This window comes from Odontesthes bonariensis, chromosome 3 (assembly GCF_027942865.1).
Source record: "Odontesthes bonariensis isolate fOdoBon6 chromosome 3, fOdoBon6.hap1, whole genome shotgun sequence".
Taxonomy (NCBI): domain Eukaryota; kingdom Metazoa; phylum Chordata; class Actinopteri; order Atheriniformes; family Atherinopsidae; genus Odontesthes; species Odontesthes bonariensis.
Genome location: NC_134508.1, coordinates 36,690,546 through 36,706,226, shown reverse-complemented (window position 1 = coordinate 36,706,226; position 15,681 = coordinate 36,690,546). Strand labels below are relative to the sequence as shown.

Sequence of the window (15,681 nt, the reverse complement as noted above, 5' to 3'; positions counted from 1 at the left end):
AGGAAACCTACCAACTGTTACCGTAAATGAATCTGAAATTCTGTGGCTACATTAATCATACTCCTTCACTCAGCTATATGTGCTTGAACAGGTTGGATACAAAGTTTTTGTATACCACAAGCTCCACATTTTACAGTAAAAATAACAAACACTACTCAGCAGTAACTTTTATTGTAGTTCTAGGTGAATTGGTCCAAAGTTTTTACTTTTTTCATGTTCAGTTTGAACTCTTTCTTCATCTCAATTGCCCACGCCTGGTGTGTGAATGAAAGGTTGACTTTCTGTCTTTATAGGACATAATGTCACCTCCAAGCACACCTTACTTTTAGTGTTTATCTGTGACAGAGGATATCTAAATTGTACTTTAAAATAAAGACTTAAAGTCAAATTATTCTAAACAATATTCAAAACATAGAGTTGAACTCAAACCAGCTTTAAAACACTTAACAAATTGAAATGGTTATTTATTCCCTTTGTGAAGTAGCCAGTATGTGTGCTGATACTGAAAACAACTGTTGACAGCATGAGGCTTCCATCTCATGCTTCAGCCGACACGAATCCTCTGTTCTCCCAGGAACCGCATGAAGCAACAGAATTAGTGGCTTCAATCGATTTGGATTCCAGGCAAGCCACACTAGCTTTGATTTTATTTTTTGCTTCCTCTCGTGTCTCCTTCTTCTGTCTCATCGCCAGATCGTTGCCTTAACTGAGTGGTACAACGCCTCCCAAATTATTGTTTAAGTCTTGTTCTGAGAAGTCATGTTTGTATTCTCAAGTCTCTTGTTTTTGTGACTCTTTCCAGAGAAAGCAAGCATCACTACTGTTCAGCACTCTATTGGATTCTTGGACATTCTGGATTCCCAGCCAAGATTTAACACCTATTGTCTCTTCACAGACACTAACTGCCATGGAGGATTATTTTGAGTTTGGTTTCTCTCACAATAAACTGTCTCTGCTCCTTCCTGGGTCTGACCTGTCTCGTGGCTAAATGTGACAACATGTGTGACGAGCTGAAATGAAGGGTCTTCAAGAACTTTTGTATTGTGACAAATTGCAAATCTATATTTTACATAAAGAAAAGCTACAAAACAGTTTTTCACATTGAGTTGAGACTGTACAAGTGATGAAAATAGTTTATTTCCTAAAACCTTTGATAAGTCTAAATAAATCTTACCAATAAACCATTTAAAATGCTTAAAGCATTAATGTTGCAACATTAGAAACATAGAAGATAATCAGAAAACAGACAATTTTATTGTGTACCAGACAGAAATTTGGACAAAACATGGGCTTTCTTGTTGCTTTCTGTGAGTATGGAAAGTGTACATCACATTATGATAAGAAATTCAAATAAATGTTCATGTTTTGTCAATTATACATTCACTTGCCAAAATTTGTTTAACAAAATGTGTCCTTGAGAACACACCGCTGTCATGAGGGATCTTTAGGAAGCTTGTGAGGTAGATTCTGTTAAATGCACATTTGAAACACAAATGACTTAAATCATTTGCAAATTATGTCTAAAGCAACAGGGTTTACATTAGACAAGATTGAACGGGTCATACAACACTTAAAAATTCAAGGTGACAATTATGTTATCTGATTTTTCTGATCTTTAAAAATAATTTTTATTTCAGTGCATCGGGGGTGATTTATTTTATTCAAGTTTTACACATTTGGCTGAACAAAATAAAATTATATACACTAACAATTTAAAATCACATTATCCTTATTTTTCAAACATATCCAAATTTGCTCACATTTTTAAAACCATTGTTTTCACTCGTTTCAATGGGAGAAAAGTCTAAAGTTTGTCTGCAGTCACTCCTCAAATGAGTTGACAAACCCTTTGACCACAGTTAAAGATTTCGCTGTCAAGAGCAGCAAAATCACATTAATCTTTCTCATGTCCACACAGTGTCACAGCTGGGCTGAAAGAAAAAACCAAGAGAAAGGATGTAAATCAGTCTAAGATAATGTACTTGGACTGTAGATCAACCCAGGCAAGGTCAGCCACACCTGCAACTACCACTTATCAAGGTCAAGTCCACCTGAAAAAAGAGATTTCAACACAAAACATACAAAAACACACACTAATCACAAAAATGTGTTAAATGTAGGTTATGAATTTTGCTTTCTGTTATCACCGTGCTCTGTTAAAACTCATTCTAAATAATAGGAGTGGTGCATTTTTAAATCACTTGAGCAAATATGTGCTTGTACTTTTGTCCGTTAATTATTATACCCCAAGAAAAAAAGTGTCTTTACAGTGGTGATAGTGATAAAAATGCTCTAAAAAGAAATGAGAAAACAAGAAAAAGTTAAAATCTTTAAAGGAGAATTTAGTTCAAATTAATATTATCAGGATGACGTGTCTGGGGAAGGTCAGCACAGAAGTCGAGTGACTGTGAGAATGGTTGCAATGCTAGAAAACACTGGCTGCAAGCCGACTGTTCCACCAGTTAACACGCAGTGGTCTCTGTTCTGGCCGATACAGGCTGCATATGCCATAACATGGGGGATGTAATTCTGTTCATGGACTCCATGTAGGAGGTGAGCCATGGGACCCTTAGCAAACACAGCCACATCCTCTCCTCCATGGGTCTCCAGAGACAGAGGTACAGCTGACTGGGCCTGGTAGTTGTTCTCCACTGAAAGGGAGAGACACAGAAAAAAGATGCATTGTCTTTAAATACAACCAGGAAAAGTCCAAAAGAAAGCTGAGTCTTTGTAACTAACTTGTGACAGTAAAACTTTAATTTTTTTTAGTTTTTCCTCCGTGACTTGAAAAAATAAATGTCTGTAAACAAGATCGGGGGGGATTTCCTATCTTAAATGTAATCTAAACACACATCCTGATCTAGTTTGGCCAAGAAAATATACTTACTGTACTTCACAGTCGAAACATTCTCCCTCGCACCATTGAAAACTTTGTAACCTGGTCCGTTTGCATATAAAATGGAAGTGAAAGGCTTCTGATCAATATCACTCAGCATGGGGGCCAGACCTAGTGATGGAGACAAAGCATTGGGGGTTGTAATCGCAACAGAACCAGAATGAAAGCTCTAAGTCACCACTTCAGGTATACATCATAGTATCTACTACATCTTCAGTACTACATACCAAATATTGGATTTCCTCTGAATGTGTAGCCCCCAAAACTGAACACATGAGAATGGTCAGCAGTCACGATGCTCAGTGTATCATGGGTGCTGGTTAAGAGATCCGCCCGGCCAATGGCCCGGTCCATTTCCACAGCTTCGTGCAGAGCCTGCTTGGCCTTGCCCTCATGGTGTCCATGGTCGATACGTCCTCCTGACAGGGGGGAATTCATTTCCAATTAACTGTTAGACAAAAAGTAGTTTTGTATCTTTTGTTTACAGACTGGACGAATGCCAAAGTAGTTTAAACCCTGCTGAATTTCTCACCTCCATTAACCTGAAAATTAGGTCTTGCTTTTCAAATCAGTCATAAAACTGACAAAAAGTGTCAAATGTACTTGCATTTCTGCCATCACAAAGGTGTAGATGTAGGCGTTACAGTTAATTTAGTCAGAATCAATTCTTTTTTGTTTTAAATGACAAAAAAAAAACAAGACACAGTGCAGCAGGGATATTGTTGTTTCCCAGTCAGCTGGATCTAAAATGTGGAGCAAATGCAAGCGAAATAGTAAAGTTGTAGTAACTAAACATGGAGAGGACATCAAACCATTAAGATAACACTGTGACCAAAACTGTAAAAGGAACTCTTCAAGGAAATGGGAATTGCATTCAGAGAAGCTAAAGATAAACTATCATTAACATCTAAAGAGAAGAAAACGGTTCCAGTGGACTCAAGAGATGCAGTAATGATAATCAGGGATGAATAATGGATCTCTATATAGCAAGAATATGAAGATGCTGGAACTTTAGTTTGGTATCTGTCCAATGAAACATGTAAACATGACTGCCTAAAAAAAATAATTATGACAATCATTGATTAAATGGGGTTGAAGGCAGGTGAAAGATGAGGGTAGAATGCAGTAATCACCTGTACGGTAAATGAACAAGTGCCATTCCATTTTGCCATTCCATCAATTGACAGTTGGTCTAGTGATGACAAAATCTTTTTTAAGGATGATAATGTATCACAGAGCATTCAAGGTTTTCAGGAAAATGGTCATGGTAAATGGGCTGTGCTTATATATAGCTGTCCAGTCTACTTCACCACTCAAAACGCTTTTACACTACAAGCCACAGTCACCCATTCATACACACACTCATACAGCATGTCTTTGTCTATACTGTGTTAAAAGGAAATGACATCCCACGGGAAGCACATGTGAACTCAATGACATGGCCAGCAAACAGCTCTGATCTCAGTCTGAGTGGAAATTCATGGTGGGAATTGAAAAAAAACAAACAAATAAAAAAGGGTCCGTGACAAGGCTCCATCCTGCAAAAGCGAATCAATCAGCTGGTGCACAAGAAAGCTGGAACCTGATTCATGAACAATATTGTTTTTTGCTAGTGGCGTCCAAGCCCCAAAGAATTCAAGCTGTCACAGAAGTCAGAAGAGTTTAACCAAAGCACTAATCATGATTTCTTTTAACAATCCCCTAATTTGTTCCTCTATTTGATCTGAAAAAGGCAAAAATTACAGCACTTTAATTTATTTAGGGATATTTTTCAAAGCCATCACGTATAGCTGTTAAAGTAAATATTTTTCAAAATCACATTTGGGATTTATTTCCTATGAAATAAAACAACCGAAAGAACATCCTGCAAGAGATGTGATTCCATCATTTTTGGGATTGTAAGGCGCTCTGTTTCTCCTGAACGAGGCACAAATGTCTGAGAGGACTGAGTCTTATAAGTAAAGTGTCTCTGATGGCCATCTTCGGGGTTTATTGTCTGATATTTCAATAAAAATACAATCAGGGAAAAGGTAATGTCTTGAAATATGCTGTTTCAATTCACTTACTGGATAACTAAGTAAAATATTGCACGCTATTTTCATGAAGTTCCCATGAAATGTCTCCCATTTCAGTTTTCTTTTTTTGGTTAAGATATAGTTCAATGTTTAGTGATAAACTAACTCGGTTCAGTTGTCAGAAAACTATCTACGACGCCAGCGCCAGAACAAAAGACAACCGTAGCCTTTTGCCATAATAGAGGAGACAAAGCTCACCCTCTACAAGCAGGTAAAATCCATTAGGGTTCTTCCTTAGGATCTTGATTGCCACATCCACCATCTCTGTCAGTGAAGGGTCGGTGTCGGTGTTCCTCTCCAAGTCATAAGTCATATCCATGGGTTCAAACAGACCTGCGATAACAGCAGCAGTGCAAGGAGAAACAGCACATTACACACGGAAAAATAAGCCTAAAGCAAATGCAGTGACTAATGCCTCCTCATTTACACTTCAATGAAAGTTTTATAATGACACTGAGACTCACCCAGTAAGTAATTCACATTGTTTGGGTTAAGGGATAGAAGCTGCTTCTTGTTCCATACATAATGACCATTCTACAGAGAAAAAAAGACTTGTAACTGCAGTCCCTTTGAAATTCAAAATATGAGAATTTAACTGAGTAGATACAAAGGGACCAAGGAAACAAGAAAAGACAACGAGGAAGAGGGAACATGTACCTTATTCTTCACTTTGTCAAGCCACTCCTGCACCAGGTTTCTTCCGTCTTTCCGTACGCCGCTGCTCTTCGCTACGTCAGGGTATTCTACATCTGATTTGTTTTTGGGGTACATAAATTTCCTTCCTCCACCCATAACCACCTGAAGAGCCAAAAAGAGGAAAACTAAATAACAGCCTTAACCACAATCATTACAGGACTAAATAAAAATATATCCTTTGTAAGAAAGAGTAAAAATATTTTAAAGGAGCCATGGCATTAAATTTTCACTTTTTAAGGTTGCTTAACATTAATATGAGTTCCTCTAGCCTGCCTGCGGTCCCCCAGTGGTTGAAAATGATGATAGACCTAAACCATGCACTGGAAATTATTCTCTGCCTTTGGTAATGTGACCATGCAGATGACCTGATCGGGAAAGCTGCCTCTTATGACGTGGCGCCTCATATGACGTCGAGGTTGTTTCCACCCAGAGCCCATATATGGCTATGCCAAAACTGCCTTTCCCCGCCCACAGCTCTTTGGCCAGCTCATTGCTCATTGCCGAACGTCTGAAAATTAACCCTGGATCAGTACCAACTCTCTTTGGCCCAACTACAGACCTTGGACAAATAAGTAATTTAACGCTCTATAATTGTGTTGCTTTCCTGTATGTACAGTATAGTTACATAGCTTGTTACCACAAGAAAGTGTCTGTATCGTTAGCTATGCAGCTAATAGCATCTGCAAGCTCTTATCTCTGTCAACTGGGCTGTTGGAGGTGTTTGCATGCCCATGAGATGGTTAGCTGGCTCATTTTAGACCAAAACCCCCGACTTCAAGCTTCCTGAAGAAGAATGAATCCGCAAATTCAGTGCATTTCATCAGGATAATGATTCATTCATGGTTCCAGAGTCAAAATGGTCAGTCTGTCTGTGTCGATAGCTCTGCAGCTAATAGCTCAGTCACTGTCGCTAATGTAACGGTAAATAGCATGAGGTATGCGAGTGGAAACCTCATTTACTGTAATGCGAGTGTTGTGTACTTATTTGTTGTTTTGAAAGCCGTCCTGCTGTTGGTGTTATGGCGCGCACGATAACTGCCTTTCCCCTGATTGAAATGACTCGCGCTACATGCATCTTTGCAAACCAGAGCAATCTTTGCCCCGCATTTCTCCTCCTAATTTGCATTTAAAGCTGCAGACCCTGAACAGCTCATTCTGAGGATCCTAAGGAAAGCTCATTTTTGGGACTGGCTGTAATTCTGCACCAAAGCAAGATTTGGGGGATTAAAAACTCAGATACAGTATTAGGGGACCACTAAAGCCTATAAAAATATTTAAAAGTCTCCATTTATTTTCATGCCATGGCACCTTTAAAAAACAGTAAATCACAATCAGCATTTAGTTAGCTTGCTAACATGCAATAGACTGCTTATTTCCCTTTAATAATGTGTTAAGGTCAAAATCATAATTATTGTAAACTGTTCCTTAACAAAAATAAAACAATTTTTTTCTCAGTAAAGTTCTAAAAGTTCTTGTTGATGATGTTACATATATCATGGTTGTCATCAAAGTATAGCTTCAATGATGAGTGCCTCAGATATACTGCATTTTTAAATGATTGTACTGGAGAAATGTCGAAGGATCACTAAGGAATTATAGAGGGAAAGTCAGGGGGCCGCCGAAGTCTTTGAACCATGAGTATCTGGACATAAGTTTAAGTCAGTTCATCTAAAATTTGTAGAGATTTTTCTGGCTAGAATACAGCAATAAATTTACCACAACCATCAAGGCTACTAAGCCCAAGTTACAAAGCTTAATAATAAACCTGACAAGACCTTTGGATTTTTCTGCTAGAAAAATGACAACGAATAATCAATCATCAAAGCTTCCCGAGATTCTGACTCACATCAATGTTTGGAATATTTTCAAAGAGCTGTCTGGCGATGTCCTTGCAACCGTCCTGCAGGGCTTCAGCTGGCATCTCGTTGTCAGAGTACCAGTCTCTGTTCACACAGTGGGCATAAGCAGCACTCGGAGTCGCATGGTTGACACGTGTTGTAGTCACTATTCCCACTGACTTTCCTGAAGTAAACACACAGAGGCAGCTGTCTGAATCAGGGCCAAGTTTTTGATTGAAGAACAAGTTGATTGTCACGCCATGGGACTATTGTTTTTAGATATCATGTTTGAGATTACATTTTGGTTTTGAGTCATTTCATGTGTTAGGTTTTGCCATTGTTTTTCCCCCCACTTCCCTCACTCAGTTAATTAGTTAATTCCCCTCACCTGTTCATTCCCCATCAGCTGCACCCACTCACTTAATCACTCACTCCCTATTTAGTTTGCAGTTTCCCCTGTCTTGTCGCTGGATCTTTGTTTGTCATGTTTGCCACTCATACCTGACCTACCCGTGTTGATGCCCGTTACTGCCATGTTCCATTGTCCACGTCGTTTTTCAAGTTAAGTATTTATTTATCCATGCCATGTTTAGTCTTTATTTTTTCACAGTTTAGGTTTTCTGAATCCGGCTTTAGCCGCACCTTTAGTTTGTTACTTTGTTTTTGCTTAATAAACCCTGTTTTGCTTTGAAGTCCGCATCCGTGTCCTCCCTCCTCACACCATCCCTGACATTGATACAGCATGGTTACAACTTTCTTGCTTTAGGAAATGTGTAGCAACACAAAAGGTACAAACTATTCACACTGCAGCCTTGTATCAGTTTGGCTAAAATATTTGATGGCTTAATTGTTTTTTTTCGTTAATAAATCACTTTTTTTTTTTTTTTTCAAAAGCTGATGGAAACACTTCCTTTTCTATTTGCTTTGTGGAGGATTTCAAAAACTGTCTGCAATGTTGCTCGAGGAAGTATTGGATTTCCTGTTATCCGTGACCCCTGAGCCCCCACTCATATTCACCCCTGTTCACAAAAGTTCACACACTGATCCTCAGACATAATGTCACAATCTATCCCTGAAGAGAAAAAGTACTTTCTGTAAGGAAACTCACACGTTTCTCATTGGGAGACCTGTCATTTTTGAGGCTGATTGCTGCTGGTCAATACAGATCACAGAGTTTGACTTGTTATGTAACGTTTCTTACAACAGTGTATGGTTAAAATGAAGGGATATATATATAATAAATATTCTATAGAATAAGAATAAATGTTTGAAAGTTAATAAACGATACTGTTCTTTTTCATTTAGTCGTGCCTTTCAGACGTTTAAGGTCTATGCTTATTTTACACTCCTAGGGAAGCTTTAATTTGTGATTAAATCAATATCAATTTCAGTAATGTTACCTGAACGGCTCCTATATCAAAGTGCAAAAGCTATCATACCAACTAAATATGCAGCAAAAACTTCAACAAAACAGGATGGTGATGTACAGATAGAACAGATGAAATTTGTCACATCTGTCCCAGCCCGTCTTAAGAAAAGATGTCTTTTGGTAAAATGAATTAGACTAACAAATTGCTCTGAGGCTAATTAGGGTTCAAAGGTTGAAAGCTGAAAATGGGAACGGGCAGGTTGGAAAACATGCTTCACTTTCCGGACCGCTTCAAAGTTGACGCTTTGAGCCATCCAGTCACTGTGGTACCCCTCATGCACATTGATTCAACATTATCTCTAGGAAAATATGGTTTCTTCAAACAAGAAAAAAAACCCCCACCTATTTAATTTAGAGTTAATTTAATGTCCCCTCACCTGCGTCCTTAGCCCATTTGAGGATGGAGGTGACCTCGTTGCCCTGTGTGGTGTTGCACTGGGAGCGGACAGCAGCTGCACTCACGCCCACTGTGCCCTCGTTGGCCTTAACCCCACAGAGGTAAGCCGTGGCTGTGCCAGCGCTGTCTGGCACCTGAGCGTTAGTGTTGTATGTCTGCAGAGACACAAGCCATTGGCAGGTCAGTGTTGTTTCTAGTTTTTCTGATATGCCTGTGATAGATTTGCAATTTGTTTTAATGCTATATTTCCTTGACTTCAAAAACCAACAATACAATATCCAAATAAAGCAAAAAAGATTCTTACAAAATATAGAGCTTTTTACTGTTAATAAATGCCATGAATGCAATAGTACGCATTCATTCATTCATCTTAAAGTATTGGTGAAATAAAGACAGATAATGCCTTATTTAAAGGCTGTATTGTCTCTGCCCTGTTCTCTCCCGTTATGTAGATACACGCAGATCTCGAGTGATCTAAATATCTTCCGAAGGACGCTGACTTTCACCAAACTGTTATCGGTGAGTAGATTAACGTATTTTATGCCAGAAATAAGGTCCAGGTTTAAAAAACACGAACTTCCCTTTTAAAAGTGACTTTTTGTCACCATGGTATAAATCATCAACTTAAGCTGGGGGAAACTAATAGTATTTCCATGGTTTTGCTGACCCTAAATATATAGACTTGGTGACTACTCTACTTGGCAGTGTCTTTCAATCAGTAAAATATATCAAGAAAATAATTTTCATGGCTTGTTGGTTAAGGCTCGTATCACAGCTGTAAAATGTTTAACGTTTTTCCAAGTCCGAGTTTCTTCAGTCTCTCTTTCAACTGGTTCATATATGACCACAGCTGATGATGATTTAAAAAAAAAAAAAAAAAAAATCTAATTTGTGACAAAATAAACAGCCAGTATGATCCAAGACAGTATCTGACCATGTGTACTGTCACATGACAAGTTAGGAAGCCATTAGTGGCAACAAAAAAATCAACGTATTGTGAAATACTCCATGACAGTTAGACCTTGGCCAAAGATAAAAAAGGGAACTTGTCCATCTCCAGCTGCGTCTCTTCTCCACTCTGTCCGTTCAGTTGACCCTTCAGTATTCGAGCGGCCGTCACCGTGGGGACGCCCATCCCTAAACACCAAAAGCAAGTTTACTTTTAATATTGATTTCACTCAGCAGGGACAAAAAGAGCCAGCACAGACACAAGCTTTTCATTCTCTTTCATTGTTTTCAGTCTGCGACATGTGAGCATGTTTTCACAGACATTTCAGAACAGGATGACTGCTGTTAGGCAAAACATTTGCTCAGATACACGTTACCTGACAAACAGATAATAAAAGGAAAAAGGGGGAAAAGATGACAAAGAAGAAGGAAACTTTTGTGGTTGATCTACAATTTGCGTTGAATGCTTAAACTGAATTTTCCATTACTTTTTGTTTGGTTAGCAAATCATTTCATGACAAAGAGGATAGTCATGTCAAGAATTTATGTGTATGCTTGTTTAAAGTCAAAAGAAGTGGTTATCTTTTTGTAAATCTGTAACCTGCTCAACCTGGATGAATTTTGTTTGCCATTACTTTTGGATGTCCCATTTCCTAACCTAAAAGTCTGAAGTGAATTGTTCAAAGTACTGCAAATTAACATAGTGTTGTAAATCTTCTTGTCTTGTTCACAGGATGAAAAGCAAATGATTCTCTCACGTACCTTTAGCTGCAAGTCTAGTTTTAATAATTGCTGTCATGCATAAGACTTTCCAGCATGTTCGTAGCTCTACAGATTTAACTAAATCTGAGGCTCAGAGAGGAGTTTACAGTTTATTGCACAGCTGAATCTGGTTACTCAGACTGCTGGTATTTTCCTGGTTTGAAGCACACAATGCCTGGAAAACATTTCATTTGTTCTGTCTACCAACTTTCCTTTGAACTATGAAGTCTTTTCCTGGTATTCTGCAACTGTGCTAACGTGACCATGAATGCAGAAATGTGCAAGAATGCTGTGCTGTGCCTGCACTGCAGAGAAACAGCAGAGGCCCGATGGAGGATAAAAGTTTTTGTGCAACCAGTGAGCGTCCCAGCACAACCAGAAGCCCAGTGATCTGATGGCAGCACGGCAGCTTTGTTATGCGGCTATTCATTCACCTCACGTTAGAAAACATTTGAACAATCTCATTCATCTTCTAATGCATCACTGGATCCTTTATGATATCATTACAGCTAAAATAAAGTATTCTTATCCATCAAAGTGGCTAAGACTGCACTGGCAGTGTGGATGCTCGTTGAATATCAAATGAAAAACAAATAAATTCTGTTACAGCGATGGCTTCCATCCACTTTCTTTTTCACACAATCTTATTGATGTAAATAAAATGGTCATATGCAGACTTACCATCTCCAAGGAAGAGGATGAGATTCTTTGCTTTGTTTTTATTGAGATTTTGCAGGTTCAAAGCATTCTTCAAGGTCCGCTGAGCCCAAGTGTTCCAAAACTTGGGATCTTTCTCTTGTTCTGAGTGACGCAATAATCAAGTCTGGTTATATTAGGATAGTTACAGAAATGAACAGATAAAGTTTTGTCTTTGAAACTGTGCACGATGAATAAGGTCTTTGTTCAAAAACAGAAAAACATTACTGGCACTGACTGTCTGTGCTTCCAGCTTCCCAAATATGAATATCTGATAGATTCCTAATTTTTTTCCCAATAGTAAACCTAATGCCTTCATGCCTAAGGCCATTTTCAGATTTAAAAAGCTTTGCCTTTGCTGCTAGAAAACTGAAAATTATACTTTGGAGACCTGAGTCAGTGACAGCTCCACAACTTCAAAATGCCAAACTAAGCAGCCACTGCCTCCATGGACAATTCCAAAGTACAATAACTCTCCTTATCTTTACCACATATCCAGATAAGGAAAAAACTTTTGTAATGGCAAATATACAAATTTCACGGCAGCAGATTGTTTGTTGTGATCTTACTGTTTTCTTTGGCAATGGTAGTCTGAAGACATCAAAAACTCCCAACAATTTAGGAGACAGGAAATCTGTATGAATAAATACTTCCTTAAAGGGCAACATGCTCCAACAACCTTGAAAACCGCTATGTAACAACTCTGCATTATGGGACTTTTTTGTTTGTTTGTTTCTCTGCACAGTTGCTCACCAGGGAATTTTGGCTTTCCTGAGCTCCCCAAAATCAGACAGATGGAAACGATGAGCAGGGCTGAAGCCTTCATGTTGTCGTCTGCGTGTGGCTGATGCGTTACTCTAGACAGCCAAAAGATGCCACTTTGAGAAGCTGAGGAGGTCTGCTGTCGTGTCACAGCTTCAAGAGAATACAAACAAACACCAGTAATTTAGTATGTGTCATCTAGCCGCGAGTTGACTCTGACACACTGGTTTCATATTCATTTACTCCATGATGATATGACTAAACACACTTGTAGCGGGAAAATAACTGCTCAAAATGCTACGTGGTAAGTTACATACACTGTATGTAGACATGCCTTCATATGAGGAGTACTGGAGTAAAATTGTTTCTCTGATCTTTAATGCCTAGCTTGACAATGAACCTCGGGTTTTGCCTTTAACCAGACTTTACAGTATTTACTATCCAACACTCATCATGGTGCCACAAGCTAATAATGATGACATATTTAACACACAAATAAGAATTCTATTGGTCACCCTTATTTGAATATACTGAGAAAAAAAGAATTGCATTCCATAAACAAAAATAGTTGTTTTAAGTCATTAGTCTATCAGGGAAAAAGTCAAATTAGCCATTTTCCTTGTTCCTGTCTGTCACATATGGATTGCAAGTAAAGAAATGGGTAAAATAAGATTGCACAGAGAAGCAGAAAGCACACAAATACCACTATTAGTTTTTCATGGCATCAAGGCTGCATGAACATAGATTTCACTTTGATTTGTTGGTATTATACGTTAAAAAAAAATACATCTCTGAGCCTACAAACACTTTGGTGTAGAAACATCAGAAAAAGCTTGGTCAAAATGGGAGTGGTCACAACAGGGGCCCCTTATGGGTCTATCTATAATTATCCACACCCACCTCCTTCCAACCCTGTGCTTATAGTCAAGGTCATTTTAATGGGATTGAGCTCCAGAGCACAGAGAGGTTTAAGAACCATAACAAAGCCGATTAACACTCAATGATGGACTGGTTACATCTACTCCTGCCAAAAAAGATTGAAAACACAAACACTTTCTTGACTAAATATTTTACCTGCACACATCTGGCAAGAAGTGTTACATGTAATACATCTGTAATACCAGACCTATTAACTGAAGGTATGACTACAGCATTGCTTGGTTGAATAACTGCCAATTTTGTTGACTTTGTTTCCCATCAAGCCCTGACCTGTTGGTTATGTATCAGACCCATGAACTCAGCTTTTCTGACTGGTCTTACTAAAATAATAAACAGATAACCTTGAAAAAAGTTCCAGCTTGGATTTGACGGGCCAGGTTCCATTTGGTTTACCAAGAAACTGACAAGTCTAAACCAAACAGGATCTACAAAAGGAAATTCCAGCACCAACGAGGCCAACGTTGATTGGTATGATAATGAGGGAGAGCACTGATCCAGGCTGCTCCCTTAACCGTTCCTCCGATGCCACGGGCCATTGGTAGTTTCAGTTGCAGCCTCAAAAACGGCCAGGTCCACCCACAGGCAGCGACCCGGTCAGCCTGCAGGTGAAATAGCAAAGAAGAGCCAGAACTGCCACCAGCAAGACCCCGGACAGTGCTGTGGTCAATATAACATGAAATTCCACTTCAGACATGGTGTCACCGAGCATTCAGCTGCTCCAGTGAGTCCAAATTGGAGTTTCCAAACAGCTTTACTTCAGTCAGCTCTTCCCTGAGCTGCTGTTGTAGTCTCAGGCAGGTCACACTGGCACTTAAATCCAGCAGGTAGCTGCTACAATGCATGGATTAGGCGTATTATTGAGCATTGAGCTCAGGCGTAGATGATTAAGAAATGAGAGATTGCCTTCCGAATACTCAATCAAAATGAGAGGATGAGTGTCTGATACTCAGATTGTTAAAACCCTCCCTGTTTTCTGATCACTGTAGCTGAGAAGGGCACTAAACCATGTCCATTGAATATGAAACCAGGAACCAGAATTTAGGTGGCAGGTTTATCTTTTTTTGTTTTGGTCCGTTTTTTTTTGTGTGTGTTTGTTTGCTTTTCTCATACTTCAGAAGGGTTTAGCTTAAAAAAAGAAAACATAATTCCTGTGACTTTGCCTCACAAAATCACAATAAATCACTTCAAACTGTGTTAAAGATGTGTGAAGGATATGACCGTTCAAACAGCGCCGGTCTTTGTTCAACAGTACGTTACAAACCAGTTGGGTTTTCATAATGAACTAAAACAGCTGATTTCAGATTCATTCACAAAAAGAACTAAGTGACAGCTTTATCACAGCGCATGTCGAGAGTGAAGATGAACCAAAAAACGACATCAAAATTCAAATTTCTCCAGATACTTTCTATGCACGGTCCTTTCAAAAGCAACATGCTATGTGCGTGCAAACATAAAGAAAGTTAATCGTAGGTATTACTTACCCAAGATGGATTTTCGAGGCAGAAATCTACGTCTTCACCTTGAAATGCCTGTCCCTAACGCTGCTTTCACAGTGCTTTTGTATAAGGCCACATAGTGCCGCTTCTGTCTGAGAATAGCGGTTTGTATCCCACGAGGGAGGACCCCCTACCCCCCCCCCCCCCCCACCCCCCCTTAAAAAAAAAAACCTTAGAAATCACGATGCACTGCTGCTGAGGGAGAGGATGGACCGAGAGCTCCACCTGCCTGAGGACTCAAGCGTTGCACCACAGACAAAGCACCGAGGTTATAATGGAACACCAATGGAAGTATCCAGCGCTCAGAACAAGCGCTTTGTGCGGCAAAGATATGCCAGGAGGACGGAGGTCTTATCACCAAAATCTGCTGTGTTAGAATAAAATTTCTCTTGCAGGAGTTCGACCCTGACTGTGTGATGTTAGCCTCTCATAATACCAACGGGTCGGTCCAGATACATTTTTAGTCCAGCTTTTTGAGGAGCGACACATTTAAACTAATTCAAATGTCAGTGTGCCTATATGAACCTTTACATTAGAAATAATTCACAAACATTACAAAACAAAAATTACAAAACAAAACATGGCAAAACATGTTAGTTAAAAAAAAATGACCATGAAACACCCTGACAAGCAAAACCTTCATCCATCATAACTGGTCATTTGTTTTTTAGTGTAAAATCTGATAAATCTGTAAAGTTAATTTTGTGTTGCATCTATTAAATGCAGTTCCATTTATATTTATATGAA

General features: G+C 39.0%; 1 protein-coding gene across 2 annotated transcripts; it reads right to left on the bottom strand.

The window, feature by feature from the left end:
• Positions 1–1,234: 1,234 nt before the first annotated feature.
• Positions 1,235–15,049, bottom strand: alpl (alkaline phosphatase, biomineralization associated). Of its 2 annotated transcripts, none has more exons than XM_075461697.1 (12): positions 14,920–15,049; positions 12,491–12,652; positions 11,723–11,842; positions 10,353–10,468; positions 9,312–9,486; positions 7,514–7,689; positions 5,629–5,769; positions 5,436–5,505; positions 5,170–5,304; positions 3,124–3,315; positions 2,888–3,007; positions 1,235–2,651 (listed from the first exon to the last, which is right to left on the bottom strand). In XM_075461697.1, the coding sequence occupies exons 2-12, from the start codon at positions 12,561–12,563 to the stop codon at positions 2,386–2,388; spliced, it is 1,584 nt and encodes a 527-aa protein (XP_075317812.1). In that variant the 5' UTR covers positions 12,564–12,652; positions 14,920–15,049; the 3' UTR covers positions 1,235–2,385. The 2 variants fall into 2 exon arrangements, with proteins under 2 accessions (XP_075317812.1, XP_075317811.1); XM_075461696.1 differs by lacking the exon at positions 14,920–15,049 and adding an exon at positions 13,780–14,030.
• Between the last annotated feature and the right edge of the window lie 632 nt (positions 15,050–15,681).